The following is an 18,715-nucleotide window of genomic DNA, read 5'->3' as shown; positions in this document are numbered from 1 at the left end:
CTGCAGCAGACGTCCCTCAAAGATTGTAGTGAAAATGGTAACAAAGTTACAATTGTATTGTAACTAGGGACAAGACTTGGGTGAAACATGTCAATGGCAAATCAAAAACGCAGTCAACTGAATGGGAACATGCAGATTCTCCCAGACACCAAGGAAGTGTCTTCATATGATGTCAGCAAGAAAGATCATGGCTACTGTGTTTCACAATTGCAATCAGTAGATTTCTACAGAGACAGAATTGAAGAACTTGTGCCACAGTATGATAAGTGCCTCACTTTGAATGACATTTGTGCAGAAAAATAACTAAAGAGTTTACCTTCAAAATATGTATAGTAATATTTTGTTTCTCCATATTGTTAATTTTTTATTTCAAAATGTCTTTTACTTTCTGGATATCTTTCAAATTTTGATTTTGTTTCATCAGTTCACTGCAAAACTGAAAGTTTATCTAGTATAGGCAATGTATTACAGGAGTTAATGACATATCTTTTTGACTTTTCACTAACTGAAACATCTTCTTTTAAGTGAAACTAGTTCTCAAAATTGAGCTTTTTTGCTTCAACTGAAATATATCAATAGCCTCAAAAGGCTTATCTAAAAAAAGTGTCAAAATTGAAATGAGCAATGCTCTCACTTTGAGGTTTGCAGGTATAGATCACAAAAGCAATCCTTCACAAAACCTTTCATCTTAATTTGAACAAGAGTTGGTTCTGACTCCTAATGGATGTTAGTAAAACTGGGGATAAATTCTAAAACAGAAAAAAATATGAAACCTTAAACAATGGTAGGAAAGCTGATAAAGTGAAAAGATTGTTATGACAAGGAACAGGATTAGAAAGCAATTTTATGTAGTGTCTGGAAGTGTCCACTGTGTTACATGATATATATTTTTAGGTTATATTTCACAGAGAAATTTTCATCTCAAGCAATTGATTTGGAATATTTATTTATTTAGCCATCCGTGGCCATTTTAAAATGTATGGATGTTGTCAGATTGTATGGTTGCAACTGATCTGAGCTCTATGAAAAGAGTGTATATATCAATACAATAATATCACAATAGGTAACACAGCAATCCAAATCTGAAGGAAATAAAATTACTTGAACAGGCAATGCGTCCACTTACTAAAGGAGATGATGAACAGTTTGAAACAATTGGTTTAACAAGCAGATTTCTGAAAGTGGATTTTTACATCTTATAAATAAAGTGACAGTGTTGTATTATATGATCTCAAGGTACTCCTGCTCACAAAATACAGAACTATGTTTTTTCTTCAAACTTTCATTAGTTCTGAAATAAGCATTTGCTGTTTTTGGATACTGAATTTTTCACATTAAGCATTTCTACACATTGTTCTATGGCTAGTGCAGAATTTTCTCAGAGTAAGTATCTTTATTATAATGGAAAGCTCTGCCTGGAATACAAATGTAAGAAGTAGTTAAAGTAACTGCTTAGTGTATAGCTGATTAGTTGTGTGACTGAAAGGCACATAAACAAAACTTTCGTCATCACCAAACTTCATGTATGGTTATATTGTGCTGATGTGGCAGCCCAATTACTTGGCTTCATTCTACATAAGTTCTTTTTATACATTATTAAGTAAGTTGATGCTCAAGAACATAACTTCAGATGTTATGTCTATAGATATGGTTACTGACACTGTGCTCTACATTTCTGAGACTGCATTCAAATCTTTGTGTAATAGTTGTGCTAACATAGTTTCAGAATAATTAATAAAGTTTCTCACTTCTGCAATGCATTTAACAGATTTTGGTAGTCATGATTATGTATGATATTTGAAAATCTCTGATTCCAGACTTGTTCACGAACATGAAAAAAGAAGTTGTGCTTGGCCTTCCTACATTCATCTTGTGCACTTCACCATACCCTTTGTCTTCATGCTTTATTTCTTCACCAAATGGTGAAGTATTTTCTGGAAACAAAAGTCACCTTCAATTTGGAGAATGTTTGTTGATCATTCCAACAGCTGAGCAGACACACAATGGAACATGGAGATGCCAGATGTATAGTGAGACTGAAATCAACATTTCTGCCACTGAACTTATTGTTTGGGGTATGTAGAACATAATGATTTTTGAAGACAACAGTTTTTGTGTACATGTGATAGTATTGTGCTTCATGTTATATAGAGGTAGTTGTACTGTATAGAGTGGACCAAATAAACTGAACCAAAGAATTAATTTGTAGTGATGTATTTGTCCTACTTGAAGATCTGGTCATTGGATATTGTTAATAGCTTCCTATGTAGAAAATAAAAAGTGCAACTCCAGTGAATATGTTCTCCCCTGTCAGATGATATTTATCTTGGTCTGCTTAATATGCCCAGTCATTTAATCCATGAGAAACTTTCTCTGCCCTTATTTCCTTGGCAATGTGACAGCATCAGTAATTTGCAAAAGCGATTGCAAATCTTAGTGGAAATTTCTGACCGCATCTGAAGAAAAGGAACCTAAAATAGCCATACTCACAGAACTACTAAGTTGGGTACCGGTACTCAAATATATGCCAACACAAATGCTTGATGTACTACAGCTAATGAAATTTTAAGAAACCATGAAATTCCTAGAAGTAACTTTGTCTGCGAACTGTGTTGTAAATGGAGTTTGGATGCATGCTGTGAGTTATGCTTCCTCAAGATGCACAAGCATTGTCTAATTGTCTAACTGTAATTCATGTCTTACTGTTTTACACCTTTAATATAAAATTATATCTCTTAGTGAGTTCTTAATAATTTCTCAAACCATTTCTAGGCTGTTCCATCCAAGTAAAAGATACTTCTGAGACATATGATGTCATCCCATCTGCTGTTTTGAGTGGCAGGGTTAAATTCCTTCAATTATTTAATAGATCCTGGCCAGGATCTTACTTCACCACTACTGCATGATTGGTGTCCAGGTGCTTTTGTATCCATTTTTACCTTGACATTGTGAATTGTATAAAAAATGTAGTGTGTGTACTAAGGTTTCTGCCCATGAAGGTGATATTTTTGTCTAGTATTAGAAGAGCCATGGCAATGTCTGTTCCTGAAATACTCACTGTCTCCACCAAACATTATAACATAGAATCAAAATCAAGTACCAGATATAATCCAAATGTAAACCGAAGAGTGAACAGCACTAGTGGTGGGAGAAGTTGTCTTTTCAATAAGAATGCTACAACTCCCACAGTTAATAAATGTAGAGCAATGTGTCTGCAGCAGACATACAATGGTCATTGTATGCTGGCCCTCAGTGCTGGGTGTAGTGGCATGGACATGCTGACACAGGCATTGCTTAAGGACAATAGTGTACAGCTTTTGCTACCTCTGCATTTTGGCTGGCAGTTGTTGGCTATGTCAGAACAGTGAGGTGACAAGCATCCAAGGATGGGCAGGCTTGCCCAGAGGAACTGCTAAATGTGTTGAACACAGACCATGCAGGTTGGAGAGTGGCAGTGTCATGCTGGCTAGGTCTCACTGTGTGTCCCAGATCTTGTGACAATAGTAGGGCTGATTGCCTGTGGTTGTTGGTTCACAATGGCAAAATGTTGCGGCCAACAACAGGTCACTGTCTGCAGCTGCTGGTGGCAACAGCAGCTTGGTTGCAACTCTAGATTTTGGTAGAATTTTATGTCATTAAATGTTCATCTGCATCTCTTGTGTCCATTAATTACTAATTGCTGTATTCACAGAGTGTTAAGGTATTTGGTGGAAAGTAAACAATTTTTGGGTGTATGAAATTGCAGTGCCTATGTTGTCCAGAATTATAATGCAATGTTACTTTGGAAATGCATGCATGTCCAAAAGAACAGACACTACATGAGTATATCCACTATGAAATATATTAAATATATTTGCAGTTGTGAATATGAACAACTGCCAGCTGTATAATGAATGATACAATGAAACTTTGTGCCAGACTGGGACTCAAATCCAAATTTCCTACTTATTCCAAGAAGTTGCCTAGCCAGTAGGCTATCCATGCATAACTCACAGCCAGACCGATGGGGTTGACTCCATATGCAAGTTTGAGTCTGACTGTTAGCTGTGCATGGATAGCCTTACAGTAAGGAGACCACTCTTGGTAAGTGTGAAATCCAGGTTTGAAACCCAGTCCAGCAGAAATTTTCATTGTTGTCATTCCATTATGCAGCTGATGGTTGTTCAAATTTGCAACTGCAAATACATTTTATGTATTTCATAACTGCTGTAGTTGCCATTGTGCAGTAACATTGCATCGTAATTCTGAACAATACAGGCACTGCAATTTCATACTTATGCACCAACACCAGGGAAGAGACTTTCAATTACCATCTCTCTGCTGTACAAGAATACACATAATGGATCTATGAGTGCAGGTAGTAGACACATAATTGATGACATGTGGAGTTGGGGTCTGGCTGTGATTGTGCACAGATAGCCTAGTGGTAAGGCAACTGCTATGATAAGAGGGAAATCCAGGTTTGAATCTTGGTTCAGCACAAATATTCATTGTTGTCATTACATTATTCAGCTAATGGTCATTGATATTAGCAATTGTGAATACATTTCATGCTTTTTGTGTGTGTCTTTGCACTGAACTGCCACTTATTTAAAAGATGCACTGAGCAAAGTTGGTATAACTTTATTAAACAGCATGTAGGTGCTCCTTGTGATGGGGCTGGGTAGAGAGTGCTGACTCATCTGCTTACTCTTCAATTTTTAGATGTACAGTAAAGGAGCAGCATCATCAACAAGAATAAATATTTCACACTGAAAGCTCATCTATGACACAGACTTTAAAGTACAGATAGAGTTGGATTGCATGCCTCAGAAAATTTTCATCCTTTTCATACTTACATAGAATTTTACAGTATGTTACAATATTCTGGAATTACCAGAATTACCAGAACATTTCAGAAATATTAAATATTTGCAGGTGTCAGGAATGACTGGTGTCCCTCCCGCTGCAATCTACTGGCTATAACGAATACACCATAGCACATTTCTTGAAACGGAGCACTTTTCCATCTGATCTTTCTGACCAAATCACAGTATCCTAAAATTTTTATGTCTAGATATGTATTTGATTTAAGTAAAATGATGAAGAAAAATCATACAAAAACAGTCTTAATTTCAGTCATAAAGGCAAGGAATTAATAACTGAAGATATTTGTAATCACATAAAGGCAAAGCTAACACAAATTCAATTATACCATAGAAAGGTGATTCACAAGAAGAGCTGCAAAAATATAGTACCCAACAGTATAGTTTGCTTCCCTGTAAACATGCTCAATAACTGCAGCAGTGGCACCAACAATAACACCAATCTATCTATGAACATGAGAAGCAGGTACTCCACCAAGAACAACAGAAATAAATTTACCAAGAACAATACAAACAGACATAAAAGTTGTAACAGCTTAAACAGTATAATACAGCAGAGACATTTCTGGTAGGAACAGCGGCTGCATAACGATCTATAGTACCAGCAAAAGCACTCACTAGTAAAAGGGAAAAGTGGTAGTATAAAAAGCTGAATACAATTTTGTGGGCAGATGTAAAATGGTGCCCCATTACCATCAGAAGGATTTTTTAGTTCAACTAAGAAAGAAGAGAAAGCCTATAAGACAACTAGTGTGGGAGTATTAACACTGTCATTTAAGCAGTAAATCTTTGGAGAGTTGGATAGATCTTTGTATGGCTAGTGCCTGTCAGCTCTTGATGAATTGCAGTGTTGCACGTATGGTACTGAGCTGTGTGGATGATGATGTAAAACCAGAAGTTCATTTGAAGAAGCCAGAAAATAAAATTTATAAAGGCCTTGAAATATATTGTCCTAAATTGAAACAATATAGTCAGAAAAGGTATAAAATTCAGTACATTAGATAAGGGAAATGAAGCATATGTCATAGTAACAGAATCCTGGTTGAGAAGGAGGCGGGGGACAGAAACTGTTCTAAAGAAGGTGCCATATAGACAGAAATGGTAGTGGGACAGGGGGTGGTGAGACTTTAATTTGAGAGCATGAAGCATTTGCATGTCAGCAGAGTTTCTGTAATAAAGTAAATGAAATTCTAGGAGAGTGGCTCAGCAATTATAATGGTAATAAGTCTATGGAATAGACACGTAAAAACTGGGAAGGGCAAGACATGGCACTTGATAGATTTTTAGGTTTTGGTAAGCAGAATGAGCAGAATAAATAGTGTTATAATTAGAAGAGTCCTAAACATGGGAGGAGAGCAATGAGAAGAAAAAGTAGACTCACAGGTAATGAATCAACTCATAGAAAATAGGTTAATCTGAGAAATAGGCTATGAACTATATGTTTAAAAAGACATAAGAAATAAAAAGTTCACTGGATGAGTTTGTTGATCAAACCTGATGACATATTGCTGACAATGGATGCTACAGAGTGGTATGTAATGGGTTCCAAATGGGAAGTCCAGACTGGAGTAACAACAATATTATGAAAAGGATAGATTGCTGCTCTCTGTAAAGATGATACACTGAGTTGCAGACAGCGATGATAAAAAGTCTGTTACATATAAGCTTTCAGCCGAAGCCTTCTTCACAAAAGAAAAATGTTAACTGCAGGGAACTAGCCTAAATTTGGCTGCAACCATTCATGACTCTAACTATAACTTTTCATTGCTTCAGTATTCACAAAATTATTAACTGAATGTAATTAATCTGATATATCACTGTGATTAAACTTTGAGCTTGTGTGGCATTTGAGAGCCCTCCCCACCTCTATTTCACCAGCAGTGAACAATGATGTGTGTGAAACAGCCACCAAAGACAATATATGTAGTCCAATAAAATATTACTGTAGAATCATCAAAGACAGAAATCACTGTGAGGAATGTCAGTAATATTTCCATACAAAGTATTGTTCTGTAATCAGTGTGAAAAGAGGTGTTGTAATTTTTTGTATTACTGTGATTGTTAAACAATACTGGAAAATAATCTGCCACTCAGAGTCAGGTCTCTGACACAACAGGGTAATGCATTTTGTCTTGAAGAGCACTTTGAGTGCTGTGCCACAACAGTTGATCTGGAGTCACAGAAGCTGGTAGTGCTGACAATTCAGAAATCATAAAATCGTAATTTTCATCCAGCAATAAAATAGAATGTCAAAAAGATTATGCACAATCAAATGAAGACTCATTGTAGGTTTAGACTTAAATATAAATCTTCTTTCTAGTAATAATAATGGAGCACTTGAAGTTCAGTTTCAAATTATTTATCACAGCACTTTGTTCTAACAAGGGAAGTTTTGCTGATATTTCATACAACCCAGCACACATATAAATCCAGCAAATGTTCTAGTCTGAGGTTCATCTCAAGCTTTCTTCTCTTAATCAGTGTTCAAAATTTTACAGGCCTGTCAAATACCATACAAGAATGCCATCTGTCAAGCAGTGGCATTAACGAAAGACTTTCCTTAGTCAGTGGCAGAATGAACTATGTTGCAGCAGAGCCAGAGAAAAATACCCTCCCATGAAGACTTACTTTACTGTTCACTCCAGTATACTAAATTAGCTGGAAGGTCTGATATTTATAGCTATGTTGAAATACACACTGTTTCTATCAAAGACATTTTTCTGAATGGACATTCTTTTTAATTGCTAAGAAGGTTTGTTTTCTGCCATTGTTATCAGAAATGAAATGTGCATGTCCAAAAGTGGTATTTATAAAATGTGCTTGGAGCTAGTCTGTTATGTGTATTTATGGCAGATACCACCCAAAATGCTGTCAGCCTATCAATGATGATAAAAAATTATAAATGTAATGACTTTGCTCTGATAACTTTTTAATATACTTATGAATGTACCAACAAATAAGTGATAAATTCAACATAATTTCTTATTATACCTTGCTACAGATGTGGCACTATGATTACCATTATCGTTATTATTATTGTTCCTTTCCAAAGAAACATGATTCTTTGTAGAGATAAAAGTGTTTGGTACATAATCTAAAAAAAATATTTCACAGGACTTGCAGCATAGCCATTATCTGCACAAATATGCCTTCAGCAGATGTGCCTCTGTCAAATCTGGCTGAAAAGCCATTGCCAAATGTAGACTATTATCAATGATGCAGTCTACACTGAGATTACAATTCAAACACTTTAATTTCACTTTGATTGCTGAATGAACTACTGTTTATCACCACATCAGGTCTCATCTATCGTAATTATGAACAGGTAAACAGCTAGACACATATTACACTGTTCACTCAATTGATGTCCTATAATGTGATTTTTCAAGTGCAGTAATCTAACACTGAAGTGTGGCAAATATATACAATTAACACAGTCACAGAGTGAAGTTACAAAATCATTGTCCTTGAAATCTTTCAGTCATATCAATATGAAAATGATATAAACAGGCATACAAAAGAAAACTAAAAAATGCAACAATTAGAACCAAGTAAACTGTAGTTCAGAATGTGTACATAAAAAGATGGAATGAATGTGTTAAGTCACATGGTAACCACTGTTAGAGATATAATTTGGTGTTTATAAAGTCATATAATAGGATACATTGTTTCCCTTTTGAAATTCAACTGGATAGTTGAGTCTGCTGCTAGTGACAGGTTGATTTACATTTTCATGTTTGCTACAGTCCTATCATCCCCCTCCCGCCACCCTCACAGACATGTCTGCCCATGAAACCTTTTATAATCAGTACTGCTGCTGCTTTGCAAATCCATCACAATGCAATGCCCTTATCACAATGTAAATTTCATCTCTGAAGCTATTTCTGTAGTGTTGATAGATCTATATCCTGATGAACTTCTCTTTAACTTAATCTGGTGAATGTCTGAGTAGTATAGACATGGTCCATTAAATTTTTTTGTTATTAATGTTTCTTTTAGAGTTCCATTGGACATCTACAGAGGTGCTCCTGGTTCTGTTTAGTCTTTTCACCCAGAAATCTATCATCCATAGCTATACAGAGAAGACATCAAAATATACAAATATGGGGACAATTTTAACAGAAAGGAAAGCTATGAAACTTAATAAAATATGGACAGTAATCCTACAGAACTGATAGATAAGTTTTCATCTTATACATATGACAGTTCAGTAGTTCACTGACCACTGTCTGCATGACCAAGTATATCCTCAACCACAATTACTTCTCCTTTGAAGGCATACCTACAAACAATTCCAGGGTACAGCTATGGGCATCCGCATGGCATCATCCAATGCCAACTTATACATGGGCAATCTTGAGGAATCTTTTCTAAGCACCCAGAATCTCAATTTCCTCACCTGGTTCAGATACATTGATAAGATCTTCATGATCTTGATCAACAGTCAGGACACCCTATCCCATTCCTACAGAACCTCACAACTTCTCCCCCATTTGCTTCACCTGGTCCTACTCAACCCATCAAGCTACCTTCCTCAATATTGACCTCCACTTCAAAGATGGCTACACTAGGACCTCTGTCCACATCAGACCTACCAACCACCAGCAATACCTCCACTTCAACAGCTGCCACCCATTCCATTCCAAGAAATCCCTTCCATACAGCATAACCATCCACAGCAGTCACATCTGTTATGACAAGCAACCCCTGTCGAAATATACCAAGGGCCTTTACAGATTGTAATTACCCTCCCAACCTTGTACAAAAACATATCTCCCATACCTTGTCTTTCCAGTGACCCACCACCTCCCAAGCCCCACAGTCTGGCCACAGAGCAGCATTCCCCTCATTGTTCAGTACCACCCGGGACTAGAGCAACTGAGTTACATCCTCTGCCAGGGTTTTGACTAGCTCTCAACATGCCCTGAAATGTGTTATGTTCTACCCACTATCCTTTTCACTCCTCCCATAGTGATACTCTGCTGTCCCCCGAACCTACACAATATCCTTGTCCATCGCTACACAAGCCCTGCTCCCAACCCCTTGACTCATGGCTCATATCCCTGTAATAGACCAAGATGCAAGACATGTCCTGTACATCCTCCCACCACCACCTACTCCATCCTATCCCAGTCTTGTGATATACAACATAAGCTGCAATCACTGCACTGCCTTCTACATGGGCTTGACAACCAACAAGTTGTTTGTCCGATAAATGGCCACTGACAAACTATGGCCAAGAAACAACTGGACCATCCAGTTGCTCAGCATGCTGCCAAACATGACATCTTTAATTTCAACCTCTGCTTCACAGTCTGTGCCATCTGGATCCTTCCCACCAACATGAACTTTTCTAAGTTGCACAGTCATTGTCCTAACCCATCTAGCCCTTTCCCAGTTTCCATTTCAGCCCAATGCACCCAGTCCTTTTACTCCTCTCCCCCCCCCCCCCCCCCCCCCCCCGCACTCCGTCTAACCTCCCAAGTGCACCTAGCCACCCCAATCTCCATCTCATCCCTGCACACTGCCAGCAACACTTTACCATCCCCACTTCTACTCTGCTGTCCTTCCCCTCCCCAGTCCATCCTCCTCCTTACCTCCACTTGGCTGCCTCTCCCATAATACCCTGCTGCTCACAGTCTGGCTTCAACTGCCAGATGCTGTAGTCATGTGTGTATGAGTTGCATTTGTGTGAGTGTGTACATATGTGTATGTTGTCTATTTTTGACAAAGGCATTGTTGGCCGGAAGCTAATTTCCTAACAGTCTTTTTGTTGTGTCTTTCTGTGATTCAGCATATCCACTATATGGTGAGTAGTAACTATCATTTTCATTATATTGTTACGTTCCATCCTGGATTTTCCATTGCTTGTTTTTGTTAGTTAAGTTTTATCTTTGATAAGAGTTATCTCTTCTGATCAGGCCTCATTTCCAATATATTTATGTCAGTAAAATTCAATGGAACCAGAAGTACTTCTGAAGTTCTCCTACACGACTCTCAAATGTTAGGAACAAAACGGTTTTGTTGACTATGACTACACAATCCAGAAAATTCACCAGCACCTAAGACAGTCAGTTGTAAAAACCTTTACTATACACTGTAGTTTTGTTCTATCTGATTCCTTCCAGACATAACAAGCTTTTTTACTGCTTTTATTTGTTATTATTTTTTTATCAAATCTCTTGATATTTTAATTATCTTTGGATCTAATCTTTCTAGTGTGACACTGTAAAGGAAACCTTCCAACAGCAAGTTTTGTTCTTTGTATTTTATTTATGTGAATTAAATTATTTCATTTGGTTTTCACACAGCAGAACATTTGGATTTCCATTTGCAACAAAAATGTTAAATGATATTTCATTATATCCACTATGTAAATGAAAATTAACACATATCTAGATGTCATATATAGACTTTAACATTGTATAACTAGATTAAGACATTTAGTAGTTGATATGGACTTAGTAAGCAGCATTATAAAAGAAACAGTTCAGGAAAACACATGGCTGGAAAAAATAATTTGATATGTTTTATTTACAGAAAATAATTTTATAGCTGTAACGCCTTTAGTGAGTGCTGTGAGTGGTGAAACAACTTCAATTTTATGCCGTACTGTTTTCACGTCTCGAATGACAGCACCAAGCCTTGCTACTTGCTGGTTCATTCACCCTGATGGTACAATTATTTCACCACAGTACAATTCATCAGTTCTAAACAGCATCTACAAATATTATGGTCAGGGCTTAGATCATGGTGAATGTGGTCTGACAATAAATGCTGCCAGTAAAAGAGATGAAGGAAAATGGTTCTGCATTGGACAGCTGCATGGCTCCCTTACAGAAACATATGCTGAAGTAAATGTCAGTATTCATGGTAAGTGTATTGTACACACTAAAATAAGTATGTCAATATAACCGGATAAGCCTATAATCTTTTATTCTAGTCCAATTCAACTCTTTGTATGGATTTTCACTGATATTTCAAATAATAAATACAGACACGCATATAATTCATGTCTCCTTTTAAACTACTACAAAATTCTCATTCACACAAGTATAATTTTGTGTAGTTTTGAAGAGACATTTTCTACTTTTTGTGAGTTTCCCACATCATGTTAGTATATGGACATAAGTAGTTGTTGTGCCCTTGAAGTTGGTTGTCATTTGCTTGGGCCTCTGCAGGAGGTGGTTGCTGAATTTGTCCAAGAGCTTCTTTCAGTCCTCATTCAAATATGTCAATCTCTATGGGCCCTTGTTGGTACTGGGGAGGAGGAGGAGGAGGAGGAGGAGGAAGAGGAGGAGGGAGTGATGATCCAGGTGGCATTGGTTGTGAAGCCCCCATTAAGTTACGTATTTTGTGCTGAACACTCTTTTGTCAACTTTGCTCATGGAAACGATTTTCTAGTGGCTATTATACATTTGAATAGACAAATAATTGATGGTCAGACTCACATTGAAGTCTGTACATAAGTTACAGCATAGCTGTTCCATGGTAAAACTGTTTTCACAGGTGGCACAGCCTCTGACTGGGTATAATGTGTCCACGACAGGACTAGAACAGGATGTGTTGGATGGGATAGATATTGCATCTGAACCTTCCAGAGGGATGTGAATCATATGTTATGGAGCTACAAGTAGCTGTGGCTTGAGGACTGACAGATATTTGGCAGATTCAGTGACAGAATATCAATTTGGGGGAGTGGGACAGATTTAGAGGGTGGCGGAATATCTCTTTGGGGGAAGTGGGAAGGATTATGGGTAGGACAGTCATTTTTTCAGTGTATGATGCTAGGTAATAATCCTGACAAAGCATGTGATTTAACTAGTACAGTCCAGGGTGATTCTGACTGATGACCAAGTGCTCCTTCATAGGCTGCTTTGTGAAAGTAGTTGGAGCAGTATTGGCAGTAGATATAGTACAGGAAATCTGTTTGTGGACTAGGTGTCTGTCAGCCGGTCAGTACCTCAATTATATGGTGGTTGATTACCATTACTCTTTCCTTTACAAGTGTCAAATTAACAATGTAAATAAGAAAAACGATAAGTTTATGGTAACATAAATGCAAAATATGACATTCCTCTTTGCATATAATTAATTATAAAACATTAACTATGTATGAAATGAAGGAACAAATTTACTTCTTTTTATTTACCAAGATTATTATATTGTACAGGTAGATAAATGCATTCATGCCAAAAACTTTCGAGCTTTAGCAACATAAACCACTGCATTTTCCAGTACAAATATGGCAATAATGAACAATCATTTAAGAAATTAAGAAATCAAGTAGTAGAATATGGTTGGAGGAACAGTTTTGTAATTGACATGAGAAAGACAGAAATAATACAAAATAATTTCAAAGTTATGAAATATTTCTTTCATCATTGACTTATTTCCATACTTGCTAAGAAAATTGGAGAGGAATTCCGCCGTACACAAGACTTCTTTGTTGTTTTGTCTTTTCACAAACATGTTTCAGCATTTTTTGTGATATCTTCAGTGGGTTTATTTATTTTACTTCACAGGTAGCTCAACCATTGATGGTATATGTTTTGCCAGTTACAGGGATGTCACAGCTGGTGGCAGGAGACAGTATAGGGTAAGTCTTGCAGTGGCGTGGTCACAGATTTAGGAGCCATAGGGTAGGAAGATGGGTGCAGAAAGGGCATAGAGTCTGAAAAGGACATAGTGGAAATTGGGAGGGTGACAATAATCTATTCTGTGTGTGGTGGGCAGAATCTCAGACAGAATGGACCTCATTTCAGGGTATGATTTTAGAAATTCATCACCTTATCAAAATAGAATAAGTTGTACTGCTGTAAAGAGTCTGCATCTGAACACATAAGTTTGCATTGAATACCAAGGCTGTATGGTAGGGAATATTTGACACAGAAAAAATTATAACTGTCAAAATGTAAGTACTGTCCTTTGTTAACAGTTTTTATGTGGGTGGGAATTTGTGGCTCGCCTTTGGTGTGGGTGAGATCAACATTAAGAAAAGTGGCATGGGATTCAGAATAGGGCCATGTGAAATTTAGTTGGGAGAATCCATTTCAGGATTCCAGGAATTTTAACAGGTCTGCCTCACCATGAGTCCATATGGAAAAGATATAATAAACGTGTCTAAACCAAAGTAGGTACAGATCCCAGAAAAGCCCCTTCCAAGCAACCAATGAAAAGTGTTTTCATGGCCATACCCTTGATCTGTTTGTATGTCTTCCACTCAGAGGTGAAATAGTTGTAAGTATAAAGTTGATTAAGGTGTCTAGGACAATGTAGTTTTGGAATCAGGTGGGTGCTGAGTAGGAAATGATATTTCCAGTTGAAATTATATGTGAAGGAAAGTAGAACTTTCACCAAAACAGCATGATTAATTGCAGGGTTAGGGCTGGAATTAAGACCTTTGGGCAATACAAATAATTTAGGAGGAGAGAGCACTATAGATAAGAGGTTGAGAACACTATACTCTTGTGACTGGTTCTTTCAATTATAAGTTATTACTGATGTGGTGATGGTTGGGAGATATTGAGGAGGTTGGCCAAGCTCAGTTTGAAGGAGAGGAGTGGTGGTTGATGTTGTGGCATGTTGCAGAGCTGTAGAGAGGCAGGAAGGGATACAACACTGTTGAGGTAGTCTGCGAGAAGATGGGATAGGTTGTAGAGGTGTTATTGCAGTTTGAAGTTGGTTTGGTAGATAATATCACACAAGGAAAGATGAGGGGTAGATAACTGCAGGATTTTGTAAAAGAAGAGAAGTATGGTGAAGTGGGAATTGGCACATGTGGCATTTAGGTCACAGATTAGCTGGGTAAGAGAAAGAGATAGCTGTATTTGAAACTGTAAAAGAGGCTGGTGGAGAATGGGATTAAATCCAGAAACAGGGACATCCAGTGTTAGACCTACAAGAGTAATATGAGGGGACAAGCAGGTTTCAAGAAACAGAATGTGGGCCCTTTGCTTTGATAGAGCAAAAGCATGTTTTAAAAACAAAGATGTGTTATGTGTTGGGATTCATCATATGCCAGTCTTCACCTCAAAAAGCTATTCCACTTTCACCTAAACTACCTCAACAGTTATGTTTCCTTTCTTGTCCCTCTCCAGCTTGCTAAACAGCCACCATTCCTCTCCTACAAACTGAGCTTGGCCACCTCCTCAACATCTCCCAACCTTCACAACTGCCTTGCATGCTAGTAATAACTTGTAATTGCAAGAACCAGTTGCAACAGTACAGTGTTCTCAGCCTCTCATCTAAGCACTCTCTCTTCCTAAGTTATCTATATTATCCAAGGGTCTCACTTTCAGCCCTAAACCTGCATTTAATCATGCCACTTTGCTGAATGGCTCACTTTCCTTTAGCCTTACTGTCAATTGGAAAAATCACTTTGGAACCCAAACCCAAAATCTTTCCAACAATAAATCTGACATTGAACCCTGTCTTCAAGAGTTCCGACCATGTTGCAACTTGATCCACCACCACTATTTCAAAATCATCCATTAAAAGCCTTCCAAGAATTCTTCAGATCCAGAATAGCTTCAAAATCTTCCTCAGGCCCATACAACATGATAGTAAACCTGTCATCTGCACAGTTCCAGGCTTTTTGTTCCCTAAAAACTGATGACTCCATCCTTATCCTTCCAGCAGACAAGGGATCTATCACCATGGTACTTGACTGACAGGAGTATGTGAACAAAAGTCTATCCCAGCTGTCTGACACCTCTACATACAGGATCTGTCACCAGGATCCCATCCTTGTGATTCAAACTGGCCTGCATTCCTCCCTTAAAATATTCAGGCCCCTGACAAGGACTAACACCTCAATCCATACAACTTCTTACCCACCAAAACCACTCCACTTTTACCATCTTCTTAAGATCCACAACCCCAGTGAACCTGGCCATCTCATAGTTTGTCACTTTAAACTGCTTACCATTCATATATGTGCCTTAGTTGATAAACACCTGCAACCTACAGTACAAAGTCTTCTCACCTTTATTAAAGACATTAAATTATTTCTATAGCAACTGAAATCTGTGCCCATCCTCCCGCTGCACACCTTACTTCTTACAACTGATGCCACCTCCTCTTTACCAACATCCACAATAATGATTTGTCTCCTGCTGATCATTTCGCTAGTCAGTGCCCATGTGATTTCAAATTTATGACATCCTTCTTACTTACCTTAAGCCACTTTGTACTTACCTTTGAGGGGCAGACATACAAACAGATCAAGGGTACAGCTGTGGGAACCAGGATGGTTCCTTCCTATACTAACCTTTTCATGGGTCACTTGGGGGTGGCACTCCTCGGCTACACAAGCCTTCAGCCCCTGATTTGGTTTATATACACTGATGACATCTTTGCCATATGTCATTATCTGGACTGGATGAAGAGTTGTCTAATCTAAAAAACCCTAGTGTGCACCCCACACACAGTCAGCTACCTGCGTAGCAGCCACTGAAGTGTAGTGCACACCTGACCCATTTAGGGGGCCCTATAGTTCTCAGCCCTATGGTGCAAATACAGGAAGTCACAGCCTAGCTTATCACAGAACTCCACAAAGTCTCTGGCTGAGCTTTCCAGTCAACTTGGAACCAAGGGGCCACAATCAGTTCCAGGGGCAATGCTGCAAATTGTGAGCAGCTTCATTGAACCTCTGTATGCAAGGTTGGTCTTCTCAATCTTTTCTGCCTCTCACTGGAATGACCTCAGAGTACAGGTGACATTTGTTTCAATATGTGCCATAATCTGCAATTGGTTGCATCCTGTTCTCTCAATGGCTGCCGATATAGCCTCTTCAACATCTTGAATGAGGCCACCAGACGTACAAAACTGAGTGCACCTGGTGTCCTTTCCTGTTCCTTGCAGAGATTTCCCTAGGGAATACCATCTATTGAAAGTCATTTGAACTGCCAATTATTAATAGACTCCTACCCTTTTGCATCTGCCTTCTCTTGACACCAGACAAACAGGTTCCTCCAAAACATGTGAAGTGAGTCCCACTAGCTCTGTTTCAGTTTTGGTGAAAAACAACACCTCAAAATTGTTGGTCAGGGGGATCAGTATAACACTCCGAGTTCTCCCTGGTCCCCATCCACCCTGTACAGGATGGCTAGATCTACCACTGAAATGACACTTTCAATCAAGAGGACATGAATTGCCAGATCCTGTTCTTCCTGCAGACCAAACAGGATACACAGAAGAGACAAGTACGTGGGTTACCTCTGGTGCTGGTGCTACATGCACATGCATGTTGGAAGCTCTTCCAACACACTGGAAATAAGCATTTGCAGCGGGGCTGAATTTTGGCTGATGCAGTGTATTCAAGACAGTAAACAAATAACTTTAAACTAAGCCTGTTGATTAACTTTGAATCTGTTGATCTAAAAATTACTAACCCCCTAGAATAACTGAAACATATACATACAATGAAATTTCTAGTACAAAAACAGAAAAACCTGTGGTAAAAATTATTAGTTTTCTAATACATTTTGGGCTTAATTATATTTGTTAGCAAACAGAAATGTATGTTTATTTGCATGGATATAGAATGAGATTGAGGGTGATCTGTTCTTTGGGCAAACCCTCAAATACTGATTTGCAATGAAATAACCTGTCTAAAACACTAGTATTGGTAACTTATGAAAGTATAGTTTTGTAAGCACCCAAAAATTCTCAGAAATAACCTATTTCTCATGTGATTACACAATGAAATAATAGAAAAATTGTATTGAACAAGGATAGGTCCAATATACTAAAGAATTTTAAAAGACCACAAATAAGCCTAAGCATGCAATTGATGATTACAGTGCCAATAGGAGTTTATCATGGCACTCGCAAATGTTCCAAATTTCACAATACAGGTCCTATCATAATACAAACAGGTTTTGATATAATCATTGAAAGATTATGCAGCAATGACACAAACTCTAAAATGTCTGAATGAAAATTTTTAAATTTGCACATAAATTTTGTTCATGCTGTCTCAGACAAACAGCTTTTATATATAAATAATTGTGCAAATTGCAAACATTTATTACTTAGCTGTTTCTGTGACAACTTCTACATTGGCATGCTGAAAGTGAACACTGCAGTGTGGGCTTGTCTCAGTCAAAACTGCAAAAATGTAGAGCACCAACAAAGCACTCTCCTTCCTGTTCAGCTAACTATGCAATGCACACGTGTTCACATTCAGTCAATCAAACAGTTTAAAGATCCAAGAAGGTAAAAATTTATTCATGCAAAGAAAGTTTTTTATAAAACACATAATATTTTTTAATGGAATTTACAAGATTTTCAAAATATAAACTTTTGGTATGTTTTCAACCTTATGGACAAGTTTAGAGCAATGAGAGTACAAAATAATAAAATTTTAACATTGGGGTTGCTACATTTGAATTATTTCACTAAAATTTATATATCTTAAACTTAATGGTTAAAACTAAACATTTTTGCAAAATTTGGTACAGTATGCTTTTTATTTAACAAAATACTGTGTTACAGATCTGTTATGCATTTAGCAGAATATGTTGCCATATTCAAAACTATTTAGACAAAGCATTTTTCATTGTAAATCATGATAAATTAAAGTTACAACAATGTAAAAGGGATTGCCAATTGTAATATTCCTTTGCAGCGAGCTGCTGCAAGGCCAAAGTGTCAGTTGTAGGGAGTCATTAAGTCAGTATCAGAAGGAGTTAGTTGATTGTCCTTAGTGATGTTACTTTATTTGAAAGGGTTAAAGCTTATGAATAAATAGAGAACTGGCTCTGAAACTTTATTTAAACAAGAACAACTTGTTGTAAACAACAGGTTGAAAGTAATTATAATCCAGGACTTGCCATGCAAAAACA

At 37.6% G+C, this 18,715-nt stretch overlaps 1 protein-coding gene across 1 annotated transcript in view; it reads left to right on the top strand.

Annotated features, from left to right (window-relative positions):
• LOC126355327 (uncharacterized) overlaps positions 1 to 18,715 on the top strand; it is a 234,927-nt gene that overhangs the window by 99,598 nt on the left and 116,614 nt on the right. Inside the window, exons 7-8 of the mRNA XM_050005621.1 lie at positions 1,818 to 2,075; positions 11,406 to 11,738. Coding sequence (XP_049861578.1) covers positions 1,818 to 2,075; positions 11,406 to 11,738 — 591 coding nt within the window. The remainder of the gene's footprint in view (positions 1 to 1,817; positions 2,076 to 11,405; positions 11,739 to 18,715) is intronic.

This window comes from Schistocerca gregaria, chromosome 3, assembly GCF_023897955.1.
Source record: "Schistocerca gregaria isolate iqSchGreg1 chromosome 3, iqSchGreg1.2, whole genome shotgun sequence".
NCBI lineage: Eukaryota > Metazoa > Arthropoda > Insecta > Orthoptera > Acrididae > Schistocerca > Schistocerca gregaria.
The sequence above is the reverse complement of the archived record's forward strand: the minus strand, read 5'-3'. Positions and strand labels throughout refer to the sequence as shown.